Below are 22,256 nucleotides of genomic sequence, written 5' to 3' on the forward strand. Positions count from 1 at the left end.
GCTTACAAATAAGATTGATGTTCTAGAAAATGCTAATAAGTCCTTACAAGACAAGCTAGCACACTTAAAGAAAACTCCAATAGGATTCAAAGAGAGAAAGAGACCATTAAAAAATACAATTAGCTTGTGTGTGTGAGTAAAGAAAAGATTGAATCTTGCAAAGAAATATGTCTCTAACATGTCAGGCATTAATATGAGAGAGAGAGAGAGATGAGAGAATTAGTCTTTTAAAAGAGACCATGAATAAGAATGATAGTTTGAGGATTCTTAAGTCAACTCAGAATATGGATTTGAGAGGCCCAACTCTCAAAGATTTGATCAAGGACTTAAAGGACACAGTAAAACCAAACGAAATCATAGAGATATATGATACTATGGGCATTAGTCGAAAAGGTTATCGTGCTATCTCAAGATTATGGTTTAAAAATCTAAAATGTAATAGAATAATTGCATTTGGGTTACCTCAAGCCCTTAGAGTATCGATTGCAAGGACTGCCATGAATCGTAAGATTCCACAAGTTTTTGGGGAATACATTCATATTGAAGCGTCTATGTCATATGAAAAGACAAAAAGAAAATCTAGTTTTGAATACAATGTGTTTAACAATATATGGGTTGATCCAAGAAGAGTGCAAATTGCAATGGTTCACATATATAGACTCACATTAGATGAATATCACGGTGTTTTGAAGTTTTCCTTGAAGTTAGATGAAGCACAGATTCAAAAAGACAAAAGATGGAAAGAGTCAACATTTGCATCATGAACAGGTCATTGGAATACAACAATGGTGGGGGTCAAGCACCAGTGCATAAGTTCGAGTCTGAGATGGAGATTTAGTGGATTGATGCAGCTCAAGTACCCATTGAGAATCATCAAACACTAAAACGGTTATTCACTCATACAGGTATTCCAAACATTATTAAGTCTCAAAGTGAAGGAGAAATGTTGGTTGTTGATGGGGTTGGTAATTTTTAATGTGGAATGGCATATGAGCATTGACTTGAAAACTATCAAATGTATGCTTGGAATATGTAATGGGACAAATGCTAAAGATTGGAGCAACTTGTGCCCTGCAAGAAGAGCCCAAACTAGAGACTCTATAGATCTAAGTAAAAATAAAAACAAGGAAGATATTGGGATCCAATTCTTTCAATTCCTCTTACAAATGTTCATATGTGCTTTGCATGTAGAGATTAGAATTATTAATAAACTTCTCAGGTTGCATCTGGACTATGCATACTCAATTAAGCCTTTGTCTTTATCAAATGAGTGTATTGACAAATGTGAACCATTACTCTCCAAAATGGGTTTTCATGGAGGTAAAGTTCACTTAAGAAAATATCCAACACTTTCGGAAAAAACAAGAGATGTCTTGGCTAATGTCTCAATGGGAGGCTCAAAAGCTAGACGATTTTTAGGAAACCATGCAGGAAAACAAGTGAGCATTACTCGGGAGCATTGGAGAGAGATATGTGGGATAATGACAAGCGTTGCAAAGCACACCATGACTTGCATTTCTAAGGATGGAGATTTGGAGAGACCTCGATGTCTTCCTAAAGCTCCTCAAGCAAAAAACTAAAACCTACACGTATCCAGAAAAGTTCAAATGTTCGATTACAAATCTTGTTCAAGCAATAAAGGAGGCATAGAGAGAAAATGATATCACATTTTATTTGGTAAGAGAGAATATTTAATCCAATATTTCTTCGATGAAATTTTCAATGGCATAAAATGATCATTACTCTTTTGAATTTGCAACATATCCTTTATATCCATGGGCCTTACTTTGTGGAGGAGCAAGGCCCCCTGGCAACTTATAGTGGCTAAGACATGGAAAAATCTCACTATCAAGCATGTACAAGTTTTTTTTAAAGCACAAGACATGGAGGAGGAGTTACAAAAAGTAATGCTCTTGAGGAGCTATTCAATTGGTTTTTTCAACGACAGCTTCAAAGAATGAATACTTAAGATGACAATAAAACTTGAGAATCCATAGTATTTTTCAAGAAAGAAAAGTACAAAGCTAGCTCTCACGAGCCTTTACATCATCCTCCCCCTTCAGGATATTTCCTCTATAACACAGAAACTTTATTCTCTTGTAACCAACTATTGATTTTATATCAGTTCAATTTGCTACCAAAGCATAAGATGAGAGGGCCATAAAGTATCGTGCTCTAGAAATAGAGAAACATGGACCATAACAAAAAATCCTAATAGCTGCAGTCTTCTCCAAAAACATCACCTTGTGTGCATTGTACTATCACCTAGAGAAACCAATTAGCCTTGTAAGTGCCTTGATACATAGTATAGGCCATGTTGCTTCCTCTGAGAAGATGTTATGAAATACCAAGAAAACATGTGGATCAATCCTTGGCTAAGTAATAGCCAAGTGCAACATCTTTCAGTGAACTAATAACAGCTCTCGTCCCTTTACCCCGTCCTAAGAAGTTATCAAAATCTTTAATCGCCAACTGTAAAAAAAGATAAATGTTAAATGAATGTTAAAATTAAACATATTACTGTATATCTTACAAATTTCGAGATAATAGTACCAATTGATTTTCATCATTCTCTAGCTTAGTTAGATTCCATATGTTAATTGATGATTGTGCCTTATTGGTCAATCTGAAGAGAATGGGGGAGGTATACGGGCAAATGGTTGTGAATGCCTCTTGCACTTCTTCAGAAGAGGACTATCTAAGTATATCCCCTGAGAACAAATCCATGCTTTTGTTAAAAAGATATTCAATTGTCAGATTCTGCAATCTGTTGTTGCATAAGGTAAGGCATTTTAACTCAAAATTTTACGATATGGAATAATGGTGTTGTTCATTGCAAATGGCATTCAGTTGTTTTTGCTATTAGTTTGAGGACGTTGATTACTTCTCTCAACGAAGAAATTTCTAAAACTATATGTATTGTTGATCCACTGTTATAAGTGGAATTGTTTTCAAGATCTCGTTTAAATATATAAATATTTTTCAAAACATTCGATCCAACCACAAACTACATTTTTTCCCTTACGTCGAAAGGTATGCAATTTTGCAAAGGGCTTAATGTATACTTCTTTATTTTATGCATTTCTTACTTACATTTCACTTTGCAAAGGACATTGGAGCCTAATATATATTGATATTCTCACTAGAGAAATTATCCTTATGAACTCTCTCAACTATATCTATAGCCAAGCAAAAATGTGTGTTGAATAGAATAATGCTTACTTTTTTGTTTATTTTTTATTTTATTTTATTTTATTTTTTAGTAACATGTTTCTATTTACAGTGCTGGCAGGCTGGTGGTTACCTTTTTGAACACCACATATGAGGATATTGTTAATCCTCAAAAACCATATAGCTTTCTCTAATAAGAAGTGCCCTTGCAAAATGATGCGCATTCTTGTGGATAGAGAGTGATTTCAAATGTTTGTAGGACAATAGATTCAAAGATTCTCAAGATAGATGGGGTTAATGTAAGTATCTTTCACATTGTTTTTTGAGCACCATGTCTTTGAGTTTTCACAACAATTGTTACATTATCATCAAATTTTATAATCATTCCATTTCTTCGTTTTAACCTCCTACAAGTATGAACTATCACTGCCCTAACAACTTCTCATTTTTTAAGAGACATGTTGGGTACAGTTTCCAACTTATTACAATTTTCCTCGCACTGCCAAGATTACCCTGATTCATACACATGGTGGATAAGAGAGAGATATATTGAGTTGATTTTGGATAGGGCAATCATGCCAATCGACCCTGACTCCCCTCGACTAAAATCCTCAACTACGAGTAAGGGTAAGGCAAAGGGCAAGTCATCTGGAAAGACAAGTAAGGTAAACTCCAAAAAGAAAGAAATGCCAACACTTCTCATCCATCTCCTCATTAGCATGAAGAGAAAAGGCCCCCTATCCAAGTCAAATTCTTCAAGCAACCAAAGAAAAAAGCCAGTGTAAGGAGATTAGATATCTTTGCAGAAAGTGATAAAGAAGTTACAAAGCTAAAAGAAAACAAATAGATGCAAATGAAGCGAGATTTTTGTATATTTAGACTTCAATTTTGTAACTCTTGATTCAATGAAAAGCTAAATTTTGTCAAGTGTAAATGTACCGTCTAGCATCTCCAAGGTATCCCTTACATCTTTAAGACTTCAATTGGAAGTGATATTTACCTCATTTTCTATAACTTGCACCTTAAGTTTGAAGAGCGTGCAATGTGTATCAAAATTCAAGGGAATCCAAATGCCTAGTTTAAGTTTGTATCTCCTATAATCAAAGCCCAAAGCAAGAGTTTGTCGTGCTATATTATAATATAGAGATAAGGATTGGGGGCATACAATACACCTCATGGTGTCGCCCTTATGGTCAACCTCTCCAGATTTTCAAAGCCTTCTTATAATGTTATCTAGTTCTGCTTTTGCAAAATTTCTACTTAGCCAAGATACTTTTGTTATTTGTAAGTTTGCTACTTTAAAGCAAACCACAAAGATATGGAAGGGGATAAACCATGATAGGCGTATTCTTCTTGAGATCCTTCCAACTGTCATGGACTTTTGAATATCTTGACATATTTTGAATTTAAAACTATGCATCGTTTCCTTATCAGGAATCTCCCAAATTAGAGATGAAAGACTTGGTAATGGCAAATCCTCAATATGTCCATATGTGCCCTCTCTAAACAGAACCACATACCATGCATAATATATAAAAATTATTCTCTCACTAAAAGAATCAATGTTCTCATCAGCATAGATAATATTTGCAAATGCCTTATGAATTGCATTGAAAGTTCCACTCAAACTCTCCATAGATTGCCATTCAATACTTGTTGACGAAAATATATCTACAACCAAGATTTCAATATTAATACTTACTTAAATGACAAAAATATCACATATGTTATCAACTTAAGACTTGCAATGTGTCTGTTGGAAAACAAGTTCGTTAGAAGATAAGTGCATATCCTTGGCTATGTAAACATGTTGCACTTTAACCAACCACCCTTCATGTATAATTTTGAAAGCAATGATACGCCCCTTCCAATGATATTTTATATCCTCTCTTTTTCTTATTTTCACCTTGTGAGAGCCTTTGCAAGAGGGCAACGTGGTAACCCAATCATTTATGCAAAAGGTTTTGGACTCCCAATTTCCATCTACTCCTTGGCTATAGACAGTGCAGGGGTTTTTAAAATGAAAAGGGCGCCTTTTGGATGCCATACTTAGATTGTATTCACAGAGAAAAGTGCTCACTGAGAAAGGCAAATGAGCAAAGAAAGAAGCTCACCGAGAAAGGCGAATGAACTAAAAATGAATATTAAGAAGACTAATGAAATATATTGGGGGTGCCAAAAGCTCTCGACTTTCAAAAAAGTCAGTATTAGCTTCACAACATCTTTATCATGTCATTTGTCAAATTTTATAAGTAAATAAGGACTTCGAGACTACCAAAACATGTCAGACTTTGGAGATTTTGGCTAAAAGAGAGGAGAGAATTACAAAGTGGACTCTACTATCTCCAAAAAGGAGGAGACAAGAATACCATATTCTTACACATGTGGCAAACTCTCTTTGGCCCTTTTCTTAATCCCATAATTAACAAAAGCGTATTTTTTGAAGCATATTTGGCCCTAATGTTTTCAACCCGATTAGCTTCATGAATATTACGGTTGTTGGTCGCACTCATCTCCACTTCTTCATATTCTTGATTGATAGATTATTAAGTTCACACTCATTGTAACATGTCCTTAACTACTCCTAAATGGCATCCAATATTGGATATTTCTTCTTGTTCTTGGCTATAATGAATTGTGTTGTCACAATAACCTAGAGTCTATAATTTCCCAATATCTTTTGATTCCAATGTCTGAATGAATATATTTTTGACTCTAAATCATAGTGATGAAGTTCTCTATTAGTGTATAATCTCTATTTTGCATTAGAATGATTGTACCCTAATCTAGAACCAATTTCTTCAATGTGTCTAGAATAGAGGTATGTCTAGGAACAAACCTCTATTTTGTCCTTGTTTTCACCTATAAACCACCTATAACATACAAGTAACTTGTAATAACTTGTGATACATGTGGAAAAGGCCTATTGGCACCTATAATGAAGGGTTATCAACGTGCAAGTACCAAAGGACTATTGCAATACCCCTACAAGTCTTTTGTAACACCTATAATTGGCATAAACTTGTAATGACCTTCTCTTGGGCATTGTTTCCTTGATTAAGCTTGTAACTCCTTGTGGGATAAATGAATTATTATTAAGATGCTGACTAAATCGGCCCAAAATATCAATCAAATGATATCCATACACCTACAATTTCATTTACGGGCTTCGAATTATTAAGGGTATGCCAACTTCCTCTTGGGTCAGATTGTGCATCCCATCCCTTTAGGGTCATAATCAGTAAGGGAGGGTCACCTCTCTTTTGTCTTGCCGACTCCCCTAGCATCCACTTTTTTCTCATCGCTAAGAATCATACTAGGCTAAGCAAACAATTATGAGATACATGTGTTGGAAATAACCTTTTCAATATTCCATGAAGTGTCATACTACTAAGATTGAAAAGATTAATGCTCAGGTATAAGAGGGATTTACCAAGATAACCAATGACTCAATGATTTATCACTTACTTCTTTTTACAAGGAATAATGTCTCTCCAAATTTTTAATCGATCCAATGAAGGTTAGGAGTAAATCAAATGGATCAATTATGATAATTTTTTAGATCAATAAGCAGTCAATAAGAAGCCAAGAAAAGCCATTTTGATCATTGCTTTGCATGAGCCAAGCAATCAAATGATAGAGTTGAATGAGCCAAGCACTCAATTGATAGAGTTGCATTTCAAGCATGAAAATTATTAAATTCTTAAACCCCCAAAGCAATAGAATTATGGCCCAACAATCGGATAGGAAGGAGGAATCACAAATTTAAAGGTTACCTCTACCAATATTTGTTGACGACTTGAAGCTTTGATTGTAACATAATCATGCACGATGAGTGATCCACACGAATGTGGACTTTCTTTCCAATAGTTCTCAATACTCCAAGGTATTAGATTCACAAGATTAAGCTTTAGAGAACAAAATCCCCAAATCACGATAGTATTTGAAGAAGAAAATTCACCCCATAATGATCCCGAACTTGAATCTTGCTGATGCTTGTAAGTATCTACTATAGAAGGCTTCCCATAACAAGATTGAATGTCCTTCAAAATTTCTCCAATAGTCAAGCAAAGCTTGGAAGTACCTTACTGTCCATAAAGTGTAGATGAAGTAAACGGCTCCAATAAAGAGGGAAAATGATGATCAAGATCTTTAAATCTTTCACCAAGAATCAACGGCTACCATGTTACTACAACAATGAATAATGCTTCCTTCTTGCTTCAATAGTGGAATGAATCCTTCAATGTTGATTGAAGAGGCTTGCCATAGTCTTGACAAAGAGTAGAAGCCATGTGATATTGAGATGGCTGCCATGTTATTACAATAGTGTTAATACTTCCTTCTTGCTTCAATAGTGGAATGAAGCCTTCAATGTTGATTGAAGAGGCTTGCCATAGCCTTGACAAAGAGTAGAAGCCATGTAATATTGAGATTAGTGCCCTAATTTGAGATAATAAGTTGTTGTCCTATCTATACCAACTCAAAGAATGAAGAGTAAGGTTCAAGAAGTGTAACAAAGCCTTGTATGCTTGAGAAGGGAGCTTGCCGTGGCTATTAGAAAGGAGTGAAAGCCATGTAATGTGAAGTTTGAGGATTAGAAGTGGTCGTTTGCTATCGAAACTGCCCTAAGGATAGCACAAATTTTTTTGCCACTACTAATCATCACATGGCACAAAGATCAGAAGATACAATGCCCTATAGACTCCAAATGATGCAAAGGATCAAGATCAAGTGGCCTTTAGAAAGGGGGAAGCCATGGAAGAGAGATAGAAGACATATCCTCCATGAAAGCTTGTAAGATAGTCTGAGAAAGTATTGGGGAAACCCCATCTCTCAAAACTAGAGACACTTTCATTTGTCTTCTTCCCCTTGTAGCCTTCTTTTTTACCAAGAACCTTCAAAACGCTTTGGGAAATGGTCATCACCTCTACTAAAATGGCAAGAATTCCATCATTATACTCTAGATCTTGCTTGTATCCTTCAAGAATAGCCATGGTTTGTTGTAGATAGCCTATTTAGTCATGATCAAGGTGTAGTGAAGTCTTGTGACCAAGTATCTAATAGTAGTACCCTACCTTGATGATTGTGACTAGATTGTGACATGAAAATGACACCATTGAAGAGGATCTAAAACCAACTCTTAAGCCAATGTAAAAGAGGCTTGCTTTAACTAGAATTAATCTAATTGTTTACACTTAGAAAATAGGAAATTGCACAAAAGATTGACAATACATAACTATTTCTTAATTGCAATACACAACTATTTCTTAATTCCCATGATTGACAATTTTTCACATTGTATTACATGATTTGAAATCATACATTTGCTTGGCTTGACCTCACAAGTTAGAACAAAATTGGAGGGTTGGAAAGTGCCAAGACGAACTAATACGACACTTGGGTTTTGACACAAGTTAGCATAAGTATTTGCATGGCATGATTAGTTTGTTAGCAAAAGTTTGCTGACTTAAAGGAAAGGGGGTACATAAATGAGTTTTGATATGTGAAACGAATGATCTCCTCTCGAGCAAGGGGCCGCCCACCATTAACAAGGCAATCATTGTAGGCAATGCGCCTAGACAAATAGGAGAATACACATCTTTTAAAATAACATAAAAAGACAAATGCACCAAACTTCCAATAAATTGAATTATTTCATGTCCCATGTGATGTATAGAGTAAGACTAAATATTCTACTTTACATTTTCTTCTCAAAGACTTCTATTCCCACAACCTTATGTATTGTGTATAAGGTACACAAGGACATGGTAGTGGAGATGACAATGTTCAATGCCTTAAAAATTGTAGCAACATTCTTTCTAATGAATAAATGGAAAAAGATTGTCATGTAAAATAATGCCCAAAAAAAAAGCACCATAAACCCCCAATAATTGAGTTATTTTCATGTGCGTTTTTAATGAATGTAGTGGGTTTACATTATCTTCTTCATATTTGCTTCATAAGGATTTTATATTTTGATAAATTCATACACTAGTGAAGAGATTACATGCAAATTTTTGTATGAAAATATAGAGATATTCTACTTAATCCCAATGGTAAAAAACTTTCCATCACTAGCATTCAATGTTTCAAGCTAAACTTGTATGATTCACTACGAAGACTAGGATCATATGTATTATTAGTGAGATATATAGATATCCACAAGTGTTCACTTTTAAAGTAAGCTAAGGCCTATTCTTGATGAATGCATAATCTAGATGGTGGATTTTGACAAGTGAACATGTTTTTTGGTTATCTAAGCCTCATCTCTTTAAATGTAGAGCAATTAAATGCTATGTGAGGAGCATCCATCTTCACTTTTACCCTTGAAATCTGAGGCTTGGAGCTTTCTTGCTATTGCTATATATAAGTTGAATTCAACACTAAAAAAGATAGGGAGACTTTGAATTATTTCAATTTTAGGAATACATAACTTGCCTGAAGACTTGCGGGTTTACCATCTCAGCTGATGCAAACCACCCACAATTTAGATGCACATTTGAAGGAGCACATCCAGATGTACATGTATTGTAAATTTGAACAATGAACAATGGTATACCCGAGGGCGAGCTCTCTCGACTTTGAGAGATACTAATGTCCCTACTTGTGCATGATCCTGCACCAGCATCATTATTAGAAGGAATGGACAATAGAAAAAGTTTGCATATTCTCTCTTTTTTTCTTTTTTCAAGAGCACACAAGTGCACACAACCATGCACATACAAATACACATGTACGTGGAGTCACATGCATGTACAAGCAAAAGTCACATATGTAGACTATTTTCCATGTCAAGAGAGACTCCCCTTCAAAAGTGTGTTATGTGCAAATCATTCTTGACTATGTACTCAAGGCATAATTCACTTTTTCTCCACTATTGAAATAATTTCCTAGTTCTTTAGCAACTTCATGTTGCTAGTCAAGAAATTATAATACAATAAAGAATGTCAGCTACATTACCAATGTCCACAAACTACATTCTTACCATCTACATTTTTCTTTAATATAATATTTATGCATGGATGCACATCTTGTGGATCACATCTACCTATATGTCATTGCATGCACTTGCATGTTATATTAATGCATGGATGCACATCTTGTGGATCACATCTGCCTATATGTGATTGCATGCACATGCATGTATGGATGTGCATGCATGTTATATTAATGCATGGATGCACATCTTGTGGATCACATCTACCTATATGTGATTGCATGCACATGCATAATATATTAATGCATGGATGCACATCTACTTGTATGTGATTGCATGCACATGCATGTATGTATGCATGTGCATGCATGTATACATCCATGCATACAAAGGCACATATAACAAACGTACACACACACGCACACGCACACGCACACAACATATGTATATGCATACACACATGCATACTACGCTTTTTTGCTTGGTTGGGACTTGCATGTATTATTTGTTGGTGATTAGTTTTGTTGTTTTGGCTAGGTTGTAGGTGCCTCACCTTTCAAGCTTGATGCTAGGCATGTAGAGCATTAGATACCTCTCAAGCCTACTAAGAAGCACCCTCAATGCTTTATGGGCCATGACTAGATCAAGTGTTAATTTATTAGGTCATGTACAAAGCCAAAAGTACACCTAAGCCTACCATCCCATGTATAGAGAACATATTTCACACTAGCAAAAATCTATTAATAATGGGTTTGATCCAAAGAATAATACAAAGTGACTTTTCAAGTCTCCCTCTCATTGCTTGTCATTTTCAAGTCAATTCCTCAACATTGAAGTTATCACAAAGAATCGTTCAACAAAATCTACCAAAACTCAGATACTGCAAGAAAATAATCTACTATTAAGTATTATCTTAACCTATGAGGTCACCTTTATGCAACAAGGTTTTTCAAGTCAAACTTTGCAAGGATGACATATAAAGTATTTAAGAAGATAAATTTAGATAAATATTATAGATGAGTTGAAGTGAAACAACATATGTACTTTGGAAAAGAACATCCTTCACATTGTTAAATTTTTTGCATACATCACAAACTAGTAGGCCATAGGCATTCTTTTTCACTCACCATTGCCCAATGAGTACCTTGACTCAATGCACTTGACAAAAGAATGTTTGAGGACTAATGCTTTTCTCCTTTGTGAGTGGACCTTAGTAGACTAGAAGCTAGTACTTGTCAATGGAATCGAAGGACAGCCTTGATTACATTGAGACTACTAAAAGTCATATGATGTTTGGATGTCCTGCAATTTGGATAGCAACACATGATACACCCATTCACTTTTACATCTTGTACTTTTTCACATGAAATATTGATATTCATCAATGCACATTTACCCATTGTGTTGACTTCTTGAGCTCTTGAAAGATTCGTGTATACATTGCATGTGAAAGTTTTAGAGGTGCTTATATAGCATACTATTGACGATGCCTACCTAGTTTTGCATGTAGATTTCAAACCACTTCCAATAATCTTTTAAAAAGTCCTACTTAGAATAAGCAAATCACGTGGTGAAAAGATCCTAGAGAGAGAGGAGAGAGAGAGAGAGAGAGAGAGAGAGAGAGAGAGAGAGAGAGAGAGAGATTATTTGTATGAAAAGAGACGTGGCAACAAAAGGGGGGGCGACTTTCGTGGGGGACTAAAAATGCATGCCATCATAGATTATAGTCCTAACATTGACATTAGGAGTACAATTCCAAAAAGGGACCAAGGATCCACTTTGAAGGCCATGAGTAGTTTGGATGGACTATCACTAGAAGATGATTCCTCGTGAGTAGGAATAGATGAGTGCAGTAGGACTTTCTAATAACTTCAAACAAAGAAACAATTTGGGAATAACTTAGCTTTAGGTGATCATCATGTTGGAAGACTAATTCAATGTGAGTGTCAAAATGTGCCAATAGAGTAATTTTCTAAGTATCATATTAAAAGCCATGGACTAGAGATGTTTTGATGTGACAATTGGGGAAGCAAAGCCACAACTTAAATTTCTTAATCCGAAAGAGACTAGACCAACCTACCACATGTTTATTATGCCACTTACAAAAAGCTTTTACTAAGATAGACTTTGGTACTTCGATCCATAACATCGATATGCAACAATTGTGATAAAATTTTCAACAACAATTTGTTACATAAGAGTAACAAAGCCTCTTCTATTCGACCCTCAATTTAAAAGTCAAAAGTGACTAGGGCATATATTTGATTACGTGTGTAGCCCTTACCGATTGGAAAACAAAGCATGCTTTGATCATGTATGGATACTTAAGATTGAAAGAAGCTGGTGACATGAGTTTTGAGTTAACAAGATTAAGAAGCTAATGACATGAGTCTAGAGTTAACAAGATGCCATGTGTGTGAATGTGCATGCATGCATGTAGATAACTAGGGTTTCTAGAAGTTGTTGGCATGATTCTATTCAAGCTTGCACTATCAATATGTGATTCAAAATGTGGAAACTAGTATCCTATTTTGACTTTTAAAGCATTTAATCAACCTATGATTCTTGAAGCAAACATTTTCTACATCTAGAATTTTTTGAACACGCACTTCCAACATCAATGAATGTGGCAAGTTCCATGTTTGCCATGGCATACTAAAACATCATAATCTAACAAGCAAATATAACACTAACTAGATAGGAATAAATCTATTTATTAGATGTATTTAGTTTATATGACAACCATTTAGAAGAAACAAAACTTTTTGTACTCCTTATTATCATGGTAAATTGAGAGCATACCATCAAAAGATTATCCTACCACATTTGATGAAAACTTACTCGACAAACTATTCTTTGTTTTCCAACTTCACTTTCGCAAGGTTAGTGTGAGAATGTGAATTTGAAAACCCCAACTGCTCATGTAGGAGGTTTAGAAGTCATCATAGAGAAGGTTTTGTTATTTCAAGATTTGGGGCGAGCCTTGCTATAATATGGCAATTAAACTTACAAAACTACAAGTCACAATAGTTGAAGGTTTTTGTTTTGGCCCCCGAAAAAGTTTTCAAATAAAAGCAATCTATAATTAGAGTCAATCACTAGAATTCTCTATTATATTGTAACCACATAGGCAATATAAATGTCAATGTTCACACAAGCATATGCCCCTACATACAGGTGTATGTGTCATGTTGCTAATCACAGTAGATTCTATATTGGTGTGTGTCCACACACACACATGTGTATGCACACCTATGCATGTAGAAAATGTATATACACATGCTCTTTAGCATTGATCATATAGTAATTACTGGAGGGATCTTAACTGTTCTTAAGGAAAGATTTATTGCTTATTAACTAGCTCTTTAAAGGTTTTGTTTCTTTTAGGGACTTGATCTATTTCCTAATCAACCACATCAAAATTAGCATAAAGGGAAAAGAAAAACCAGCACATAGAATGCTCCAAGGCACGGCGAGTGCTTTGATTTCTAGGTGAAATGATATGAATGGATTATATTATCATGCATGCAATGTATGTATATCTAAGCATGAGCATTGAGCCCATATGTGTGTATGCAAACATACATACATGCATTCATATATATTAGAGAGAGAGAGAGAGAGAGAGAGAGAGATTTGGCTATGAGAAAAAATGCAAGCATTGTGAGGGCAAAGGACAATGATATTTTTTGTTTCATTTTTTAAATAAAGAAAGACATTTGTGAAGTATTTTTTAGGAGAGGCAGAAAAACACGGAAATGGTACAGCACGCACTTCATAAATTCACGTGGACATGTCATGGAGGACTTGTCATGAGTCGTGACCAGGAAATTCATAAGGTTATTTACATATGCACGTAATTATTTTATATGCATACAGAAAGCAAGGCTCGAACCGGCGCCGGATAATTTCGATTAAAAAAATCACACTGACACAAAAAAGTCGCAAAAGAAAGTACTCTCTGAGAGCCCCACATTTTTAGCCTTAGAAAAATGTGCAGGTATTGGGCCCCACCCCCCCAAAAAAAGTATATATATATATATATATATGAATTAATTGTGAAAAAAAATAAGGGGGTAAGAAAGAACATGGGCATCCCTAAAGGATTTTCTTAATTTTTAAAAATGATTTGAATAATGTGGAATTCTGGCAGTTACAGAATGTGGCCGGTATTTGTTTCAGTAATTCTGCTGGTTTTCAGAAAGCTTCATTTGTATTGGTCATACCCCCCCCCCCCAAAAAATGCCCAAATGCCCCAGAAAGAGAAATGATTGCTCGCAGGCGCCGCCCGCGGGCGGGACCCGCAATTGGGACCCTAACTTGGGCACCACCCATGTATCATCATGGTATGAAAGCAAAGGAAGTGTTCAGGCCTTGCAGAATAATAATACCTTGCCTTTTATTTGCCTCTTGTCTTGTTCCATAAGCCCAGTCTCTATACACAGCTTATTTTTTTCTCTTTTTGGTTTTATTCACAGCATTGTATTTCATATTACTTGCCTTTTATTTGCTTGGTGTCTTGTTCCATAAGCCCAATTTGTACACCTTTTTTCTTACAATGGTTTTTCACAGCATTGTATTTGATATTAATGCTGCTCTTATATTTTTGGGGGGCATCTGTTGGGCTTCTAAACTTTAAAACTTGGTTCCGCAACAACAATTACATCGCTGGCCGGGCGGGCGGGCGGGTGGGCGGCCCGCCTGCGGCTCCGCCATGTGCTATCCTACAAGACTAAAATGCCCCACTTTGGGGTTATGGGCGAAATGCCACACCTTAATACAATATGCACCTTTTTAAAAACATGGGGGTCTTACAAAAGCATAATAAGCCTAATTTAATTAAAAACACAACTATATGGAACATGGGGCATATTTGCAATTTGTAGCATGGGACAAGCATGAAAAAAATCATACCGGTAGAGGTATATAGAGGAGTATGAGCATTGGTGCACATTCCAGACATACGAGAATACATTAATTAAACGCAGATTAACTATCCAGATGATTGGTGCGTTTGGCTAATCCGGCTCATTAAGCAAGCAGGCAATTGGATTAAATCCAGTGGGAGGAGGAGGAGGAGGAGGAGGAGCACTCACCGAGGGATGGTGCAGTCGAGAGGGCAAGCAGGAGCAAAGCCAGGCGCAAGGCTCGATGCAGGAGCTTAAGGCTGGGACACCATTGCGCCATGAACAGCCAGCCAACAGATGCTTGATTCTCCTCTACGTCACTTGCATAAGGGTGGGATTAATATACCTCTCTCTCTCTCTCTCTCTCTCTCTCAATCCGACATAACTCGCCCATACCCTCGCCTCCTCTCCATCTCCATCTCTCCCCCACAGGCACTCAATCCTCCCCGGAACTGGCACACAATCAGCACAGCGGAGCCATTAGAGAGCCTTGCAGAAGAAGGAAGCCCCAGTACATGCCCGCCGTATTCAATAGAGCTGTTACTCATGAAAATGAGGGAAGCAATCAGGAATGAAGGCTTATAAGAGGAAAACCACCAGAAGAAGGAGAGAAGGGGAATGTTGGGGAATTTGCAAGTGCAAAGGCCTCTACTTTAACATTGAATTGAAGCAAAGGACAGCCCCCCACCCCCCATCCCTCTCTCTCTCTCTCTCTCTCTCTCTCTCTCTCTCTCTCTCTCTGTCTGCATGTATGCATCCCATCCATTTAATAAAAGGTCGGCAAACGTGGCCTTACTAAATCATTCTTTCTGACCTTTGGCATGCATCAGAACGTACAAAAGGTTAATGTTTTTTCACATCCATCCAACCAACCATACATGATACCACCACCCATCATAAGATTGAGAGAGAGAGAGAGAGAGAGAGAGAGAGAGGGAGAGGGAGAGGGAGAGAGAGAGAGAGAGAGAGAGAGAGAGAACTTTATTGTTAGGACTTTCCAACTAGCTAGTTTGGATTTAACCTTAAAGTTCCTATCCAACTTGAAGCCCCAATCCTTACATACAAAGCCTTTACTTCACCACTCCCCCAAATCCTCTTGAAAGGGAAATCTCCAACCACCCCTCTCTCTCTTCTAACATACCCCCCCCCCCCCCCCTCCCTCCATATCTATCATAGGCCTTTACTTAATTGGTCAATGGTAACACTTAGACCTTGCTACATAGCACCATTTATTAAGCCCTTTGCTCTTAATGTCACATGGATCCATCATACTACAATCCCCTGCCTCCTCATCTAAGACCACCTTTTTTGCTTTATGTGCCCTTACTTTCCCTTTTCAAACATTCATTTTCTTAACATCAATGATCATGTAGGTTGCCTCTCAAATCTTAAAACATCCCCTAACTAGATGTCACTTTATCAATTCCAACCTAACTTCCACTTTTTTCCTAAAAATATGGGCTAAAATCCCATAGGGTTTCTCATTGCATCACAATAACCTACGGAAGCCTCATTCCTACATAACCAAACCAATTTGGTCTAAAAATGGAAAATGTGGTATAGGAATAAAAGATGTGGTTATCTTGCAAATAGTCAATGGGTTCACAAGGTAGCTCTCTAGGTAAGAAGGCCAATCTATATAAGTTGGCCTAGAAATTGTTGCTTCACTTGACTCCATTTATGTAAGATGATAAACATAATATAACTACTCATTTACACATTTAAAAACATGTAGAATTTTCTCTACAAGGAGACTAGTGCTTAACAACCTTTATGCTCTTCTTCTCGTTCAATGTTGTAGATACATTTACTCATTATAGTTAATAAAATTCTATATTTACACATAATAAAAAGAAACATGTACAATTATCAACAAATAAACAAGCCATTGTTTTGTAAGCCCAACTTTAGCAGAGTAGGATTTGAGTTTCCCATGTCATCAATAAGGCTTGCTTCCAGATTTTCTTGAGCCAATGAACAAGATTTACATATGCATGCTTTAACCCAATTCATGTAAGTGGCTTGGCCATATGGTGAATCCTAGTTCAACCCAAAAATGTGTCTTTGTTTAGCCGCTTTCCCAAGGTTAAAAAGAATGCAACTTTGTCCACTTTTTGCAACATTGACTTTTGAATTCCTTTGCTTGAAACATATCTCCAAAGTTATTTTGGGTGCTTTTTCATTTTTTAAAGTACTCATAAGATTACATCTACATTTTGCAAACAATAAATCTTTGCAATTTTACCAGATTAGGGTCTTTATCTCACTTATACTTTCAACTTTTTTTAAAACAACTAGTCCCCGAATCTATCACGGGCATTTACTACTATGACAATGTAAAGGACTTACTACATGTTATGCTCACATGGATCCAAAAGTGTTGTTTGTTCATCCTTTAAAACACACTAGCTTTTCTTCTTTAAATGTAAAGAGACAAGTAACATTCCTACATTGTCTATGGTAAATTAGGGAGTTCCATAGCCAGCTCCTCTTACCCATTTTAAATCTAATATTTACAAATAATCACATTTTACAATTAGAAAAATTGAAAGTCAATCCAAAACCTTGTCTCTCCCACACAACCCTTAATCAAACTATCCACATAAAATAAAAGTTACATGTGCTTTAATATTCCATGTATTTATCATAAGGTTTACATTATGAGTTGAGTACTATAACAATCCCTCTCAGTTCAGTACCATTACCTGACCTACAAAGGCACACTAGAAGCTAACACGAAAATATCATAATAGTGCTATTCACCCCAAATATTTTAATATCAATATCTAGATGTGCATCAATCCTACAAATATTCATCCCACTATCACCATCATACATTGATAACCTTAACAATCCATCTTACACATATTTACCCTAACATTTGCATCATGATGTAAGTACTATAACAATCCCTCTCAATATAGTACCACTCTACAACAAAGGCACACTAGAAGAAAATACAAAAATGTCATAATAGTGTGACCCATCCCAAATTTTTTGAGATTGATAGTTACACATGCTTCATACATATATTTATCCCAATGTTTGCATCATCAATTGAGTACTATAACAATCTCTCTCCATTCAATACTATCACACTACAAATATTTACATGTGTTTTGATCTTATAGAAATATCTTATGTTTATGTCATGACTTGAGTACTATAAGAATCCCTCTTAGCCAACTAGTACTACTACCCTTCCTACAAAGATAGTATAGAAGAAAACACTAGATTAGCATAGTAGTCCACCACACCTTGAGTTTTTTGAGATCAACATTTTCATTGGAAATATAGTGCCCTTCACATTACTTGAACTCCAAATTTCTAAATAGTAATAGAAAATTATTGTCACATGAAAAGAAGCACAAACATTATCTCGCATCATCAAGGGAAGCAACACTAAGGCTGAGATAAATGTTGTCAAATTGGCCTTGATCTAACTTCCAAGAATGTCTTCCACATAGTGAGGCTTTTCCTTCTTGAGCTTAATGGCCACAAGGACTTGAGACTACAATCTATGTACGAACCAAAGTCTGATAACACTTTACTTACTACTATATAAATATAAACCTAATATGGGGAATCAACTATTTCCAATTAGTGTCTCTTGGTTACTGCCCAACCAGTTGAGATTCTTTAGTTATATTTATCATTAAGGTGCAAGCTTATGAACACCCTAGGAATGCAAAACCACTTATACTTACTTTGCTCAATTGGTGTTGTGCTAGGGTTCACACTCTTTCCATTTGTGTGTTAACCAACACATATTTAGATAATCAACCTAAGACTGCCTAAAGCAAAGTCTTACAATCAAACAAGATGTCCATAAAAATATGATCTCTAAGGATATAGCACCTACTTTTAGGTACTGGTTCTATAATGGGAAGAACCTAGTAGTTAGATATGCTCAATGCCCCACCCTTGTGCGGCCTCACCAACAATCCATTATGCTCAAAGTGGTCAGGTCCCCCATTATAAGGAGAAGTATGTGTGAGCCAAGACATTGGTTGGGACCTAGCATATATGCCAAATAATATTGATGTAATCGGATGATAAAAGGTTATCTGATATTATTTAGGTGACCCCTTGACCTAACAATAAAGAGAATATTCCTTGGTTGACCTAGCAAAGGTTAGCAGTATGCTATGTTGGTCATGCCAAAATGGTAATCCTTGTGGGCTATAAAATAAAAACCTTCTAAGAACCATAATCATCCATCAATCCTTTTCTTTCACCCACTTTCAAAGTTCTTCTAGCTAAAACTTTGAGCTCTTCACGTAGGATCTATCTAGATTGCCATCTAAGCTTTATAGTGGAAGCATATAGGTGGGCAATGCCATCATTGTCTCATTTTGTTTACAATTATAGAAATTTTGATACTTCTCTAATTTGATATGTACTTTCTATTCTTTTCTTATATTGAGCTATGTGCTCTCATTTTTAATGTATTCTCTATTCTTTTCTCAGGTTAAGTTGTGTGCTCTCTTTTCTAATTTGCTATGTACTCTATATTGTTTTCTTAGATTTAGTTTGCTATGCCATGTGATTTTTACATGGTATTAAAGCCTAGGGGGCTCTTAGGATGGAAGTCAGATTGCTTTAATATGGATATCAAATTTGTTTAATATGACACATATAGGATAATTAAATGATGGCTCCTAAAAATATGATGTATAATACATGGACACATAATCAAGTATGTGGATTACCATATTAGATTAAGAAATTGATTAGCATAACTATTCTTTCTTACAAAATATTCATTTTCATAAAGTAGTTCTTTCATACAAAAGAATGCTTACCTAAAATTTTGGGCATGCATAGAAGCTTGACATGTTTAATCTCAAGAACTTATTCGAGGAGTTTTGATGTATCAAAATAACCTTGTAAGAAATCATGGGGAGAGAGAATTTTTTGTTTGAAAATCATTTTTTAAAACTCTACTTTTTTATAAATATGCATCTCTAAAGTTGTGAAATGTTATAATCATAGGCCCCTGTAAAAGTGACAAGGATTGGAAAATTAAGATCCTACTTTTTCATCATAAGATTGATATTGAATGTTCCATTTGATTGTTTTCAACTTCTAATTGCCTCCCTCCATCACACTGCCTTCTTCATTTCTCCTCCTCCTTTGGTAGAATCTTTCTCATCCTTCTTTTTCTTATTCTTTTCTAATTTACATAAGTGTGCAATCACACCCGGTTTTTAACCTCTTTGTATGGAACAGCAAGGCAAAGGTTCACACTGCAAATAAACCTTAGACTAGGTCAATTTATGCATGCTTGATTAAAACCGGAGTAGTTGGAATACCGTGGTCCCTTTCTGCTCTCTATTACCTACCAATACCACCTATTGTAAGCCTATAAAAGGCACTTATCCCCACACCCATTTTATCCTATCATTCTCATTCAGTTGTACTTGCATTATGCTATAGTAATATCGGTTGTTCTCTTTTGTCATTACTTATGGTCCATTATGATTGTCATTGTGCTCATCAGTGATCCACCCTAGCATGCATCCTCAATATTTTTACATGATTTTAGAACCATGCCAGTCCTAATCCTTCTTTAGGTGCATTAATTAGGTCATTGTATTAGTTACAAATTGAATTTTTGGCTTCCTTCTCTTTTCCTTGATTTTCTCACCTACCTCCATAGCCACCCACCTAAATTGGAGAACCTGTATCTCTCAATTTAAGCAAGATCTACGCAGGCCCTCTTCTAGAGAAATCTTCCTTGACTCAATTGTAGTGGCCTATCACCTCAAATCACAACATTGGTTCTTCCTTACCCTAGCATTGCTTGATTTCCATCTCACTGCATGTTTTGTGCCCCTGCCCTAGTCATACATTCGTTTAGCCAGCACGCAACATGATGTCAGTCATTACCATAGAGCATTCAAAGATTGCCACCTAAGCTGTATCTCCACTAGAGATCTCATCCAATTATTGATGCATTGAGTTGTAGTGAAGGAAAAACCATTCACATCCCTGACAAAATCCATAGCTACTAAAGCTCAATGTGAGGTGCCTCCTCCAACAGACCCGGAGGAGTCCTCTTAGTAGTCGACCGAAATTCATATCTATGTACATCACTATCCAATCTCCCATAGGAAACCTAGGACTTAGTTGAACATGGGAATCTCAGTTCTACTTCACACGGGAAGCATGGACAAGTCACCCCTAATAGCAATCTAACACCCACCTAAGAAAGACCACTATGTAATCAATCAAAGGCAAGAGTGAGGTTAACATCACACTTGGTTCAAAGAGTGAGAGATGGGGGAGAGTGTAACTCGATCCCCCTACCCATAAGGTAAAATCTTAGCTCCGACCCCCTAAAATAGTGTTAAACCTAGTAACTAATCCTACCGATATTGGGAGGGTCACGATTTAATAAGCTCTATCTAGTGTTGGAAAGTTACCCGATTTATCGGGTCCGCCATTAGAAGAAAAAAATGAATTCACAAATGGGCCCTTAAAAATAATATAATTGAAGATATGGGCCTTTTGGATTGTCCAATAAGAAGGCTAGATGTTGACATCCATGGAGAGTGAATATTCTCTCTCCAAATCTTGGGTTTTTTATTAAAAAGGGGATAGTGGGGTATTTAAAAAAAGGGAGAATAAATAGTACACAAAATTTGAGTTTCTCTCACCTCGTATTTCTTCCCTTTCTTTGGAGAATTTTCAATTTTGGTTTTTTTCCCTCTCACGAAATCAGTTTGACCGAAAAGTTGAGCAACATACCACTTTCCCTCTCTTCTCTACACTCATGAATTTTCGTCTCCATTGAAGCTCCCTACTGAGAGTAATTAGGGTTTTAAGCATTCTGCTTATCTCTGCACTTTCTTCTCCATGTAGCTCCAGATTTTGGGCAAAACACATGTGCCCATCTCTCTTTGCATTTTCTCTTGTTTGCTATTTTTTCAATAGGGTTTGATGTCATTTCTCATTGTTATTGTTGTTTTATTGCAGAGGTTGTTTTGGGCAAGAGGCAGAGGTGCTCCTCTCTCTCTTTCTCTCTCTCTCCTTTCTTTCCCCCCTCCCTCTATGTGTTGTTTCTCTTTTATGTTGTGTTTTCAATAGACTTTGATGTTGGTTCTAATTGTTGTTTTCTTGCAGAGTTTATTTGGAGCAAGAGACAAAGGTGTTAATCTCTCTCTCAGTTTGGTTTTTTTTTTTGCTACTATTTTTTCAATACAACATGATGTTAATTCTAACCCTTGTTGTTGTTT

The 22,256-nt window shown here is 36.1% G+C and overlaps 1 protein-coding gene across 2 annotated transcripts; it reads right to left on the reverse strand.

The window, feature by feature from the left end:
* Positions 1 to 8,450: 8,450 nt before the first annotated feature.
* Positions 8,451 to 15,727, reverse strand: LOC148013195 (protein TAPETUM DETERMINANT 1-like). Of its 2 annotated transcripts, XM_087668301.1 has the most exons (4): positions 15,205 to 15,727; positions 9,731 to 9,787; positions 9,610 to 9,637; positions 8,451 to 8,746 (listed from the first exon to the last, which is right to left on the reverse strand). In XM_087668301.1, the coding sequence occupies exons 1-4, from the start codon at positions 15,293 to 15,295 to the stop codon at positions 8,620 to 8,622; spliced, it is 303 nt and encodes a 100-aa protein (XP_087524427.1). In that variant the 5' UTR covers positions 15,296 to 15,727; the 3' UTR covers positions 8,451 to 8,619. The 2 variants fall into 2 exon arrangements, with proteins under 2 accessions (XP_087524427.1, XP_087524426.1); XM_087668300.1 differs by having other exon boundaries at positions 9,610 to 9,787; positions 15,205 to 15,719.
* Positions 15,728 to 22,256: the final 6,529 nt, after the last annotated feature.

The sequence above is a fragment of the Lygodium microphyllum genome, chromosome 26, assembly GCF_053477565.2.
Source record: "Lygodium microphyllum isolate KBCC chromosome 26, Lygodium_microphyllum_v1.1.10, whole genome shotgun sequence".
NCBI lineage: Eukaryota > Viridiplantae > Streptophyta > Polypodiopsida > Schizaeales > Lygodiaceae > Lygodium > Lygodium microphyllum.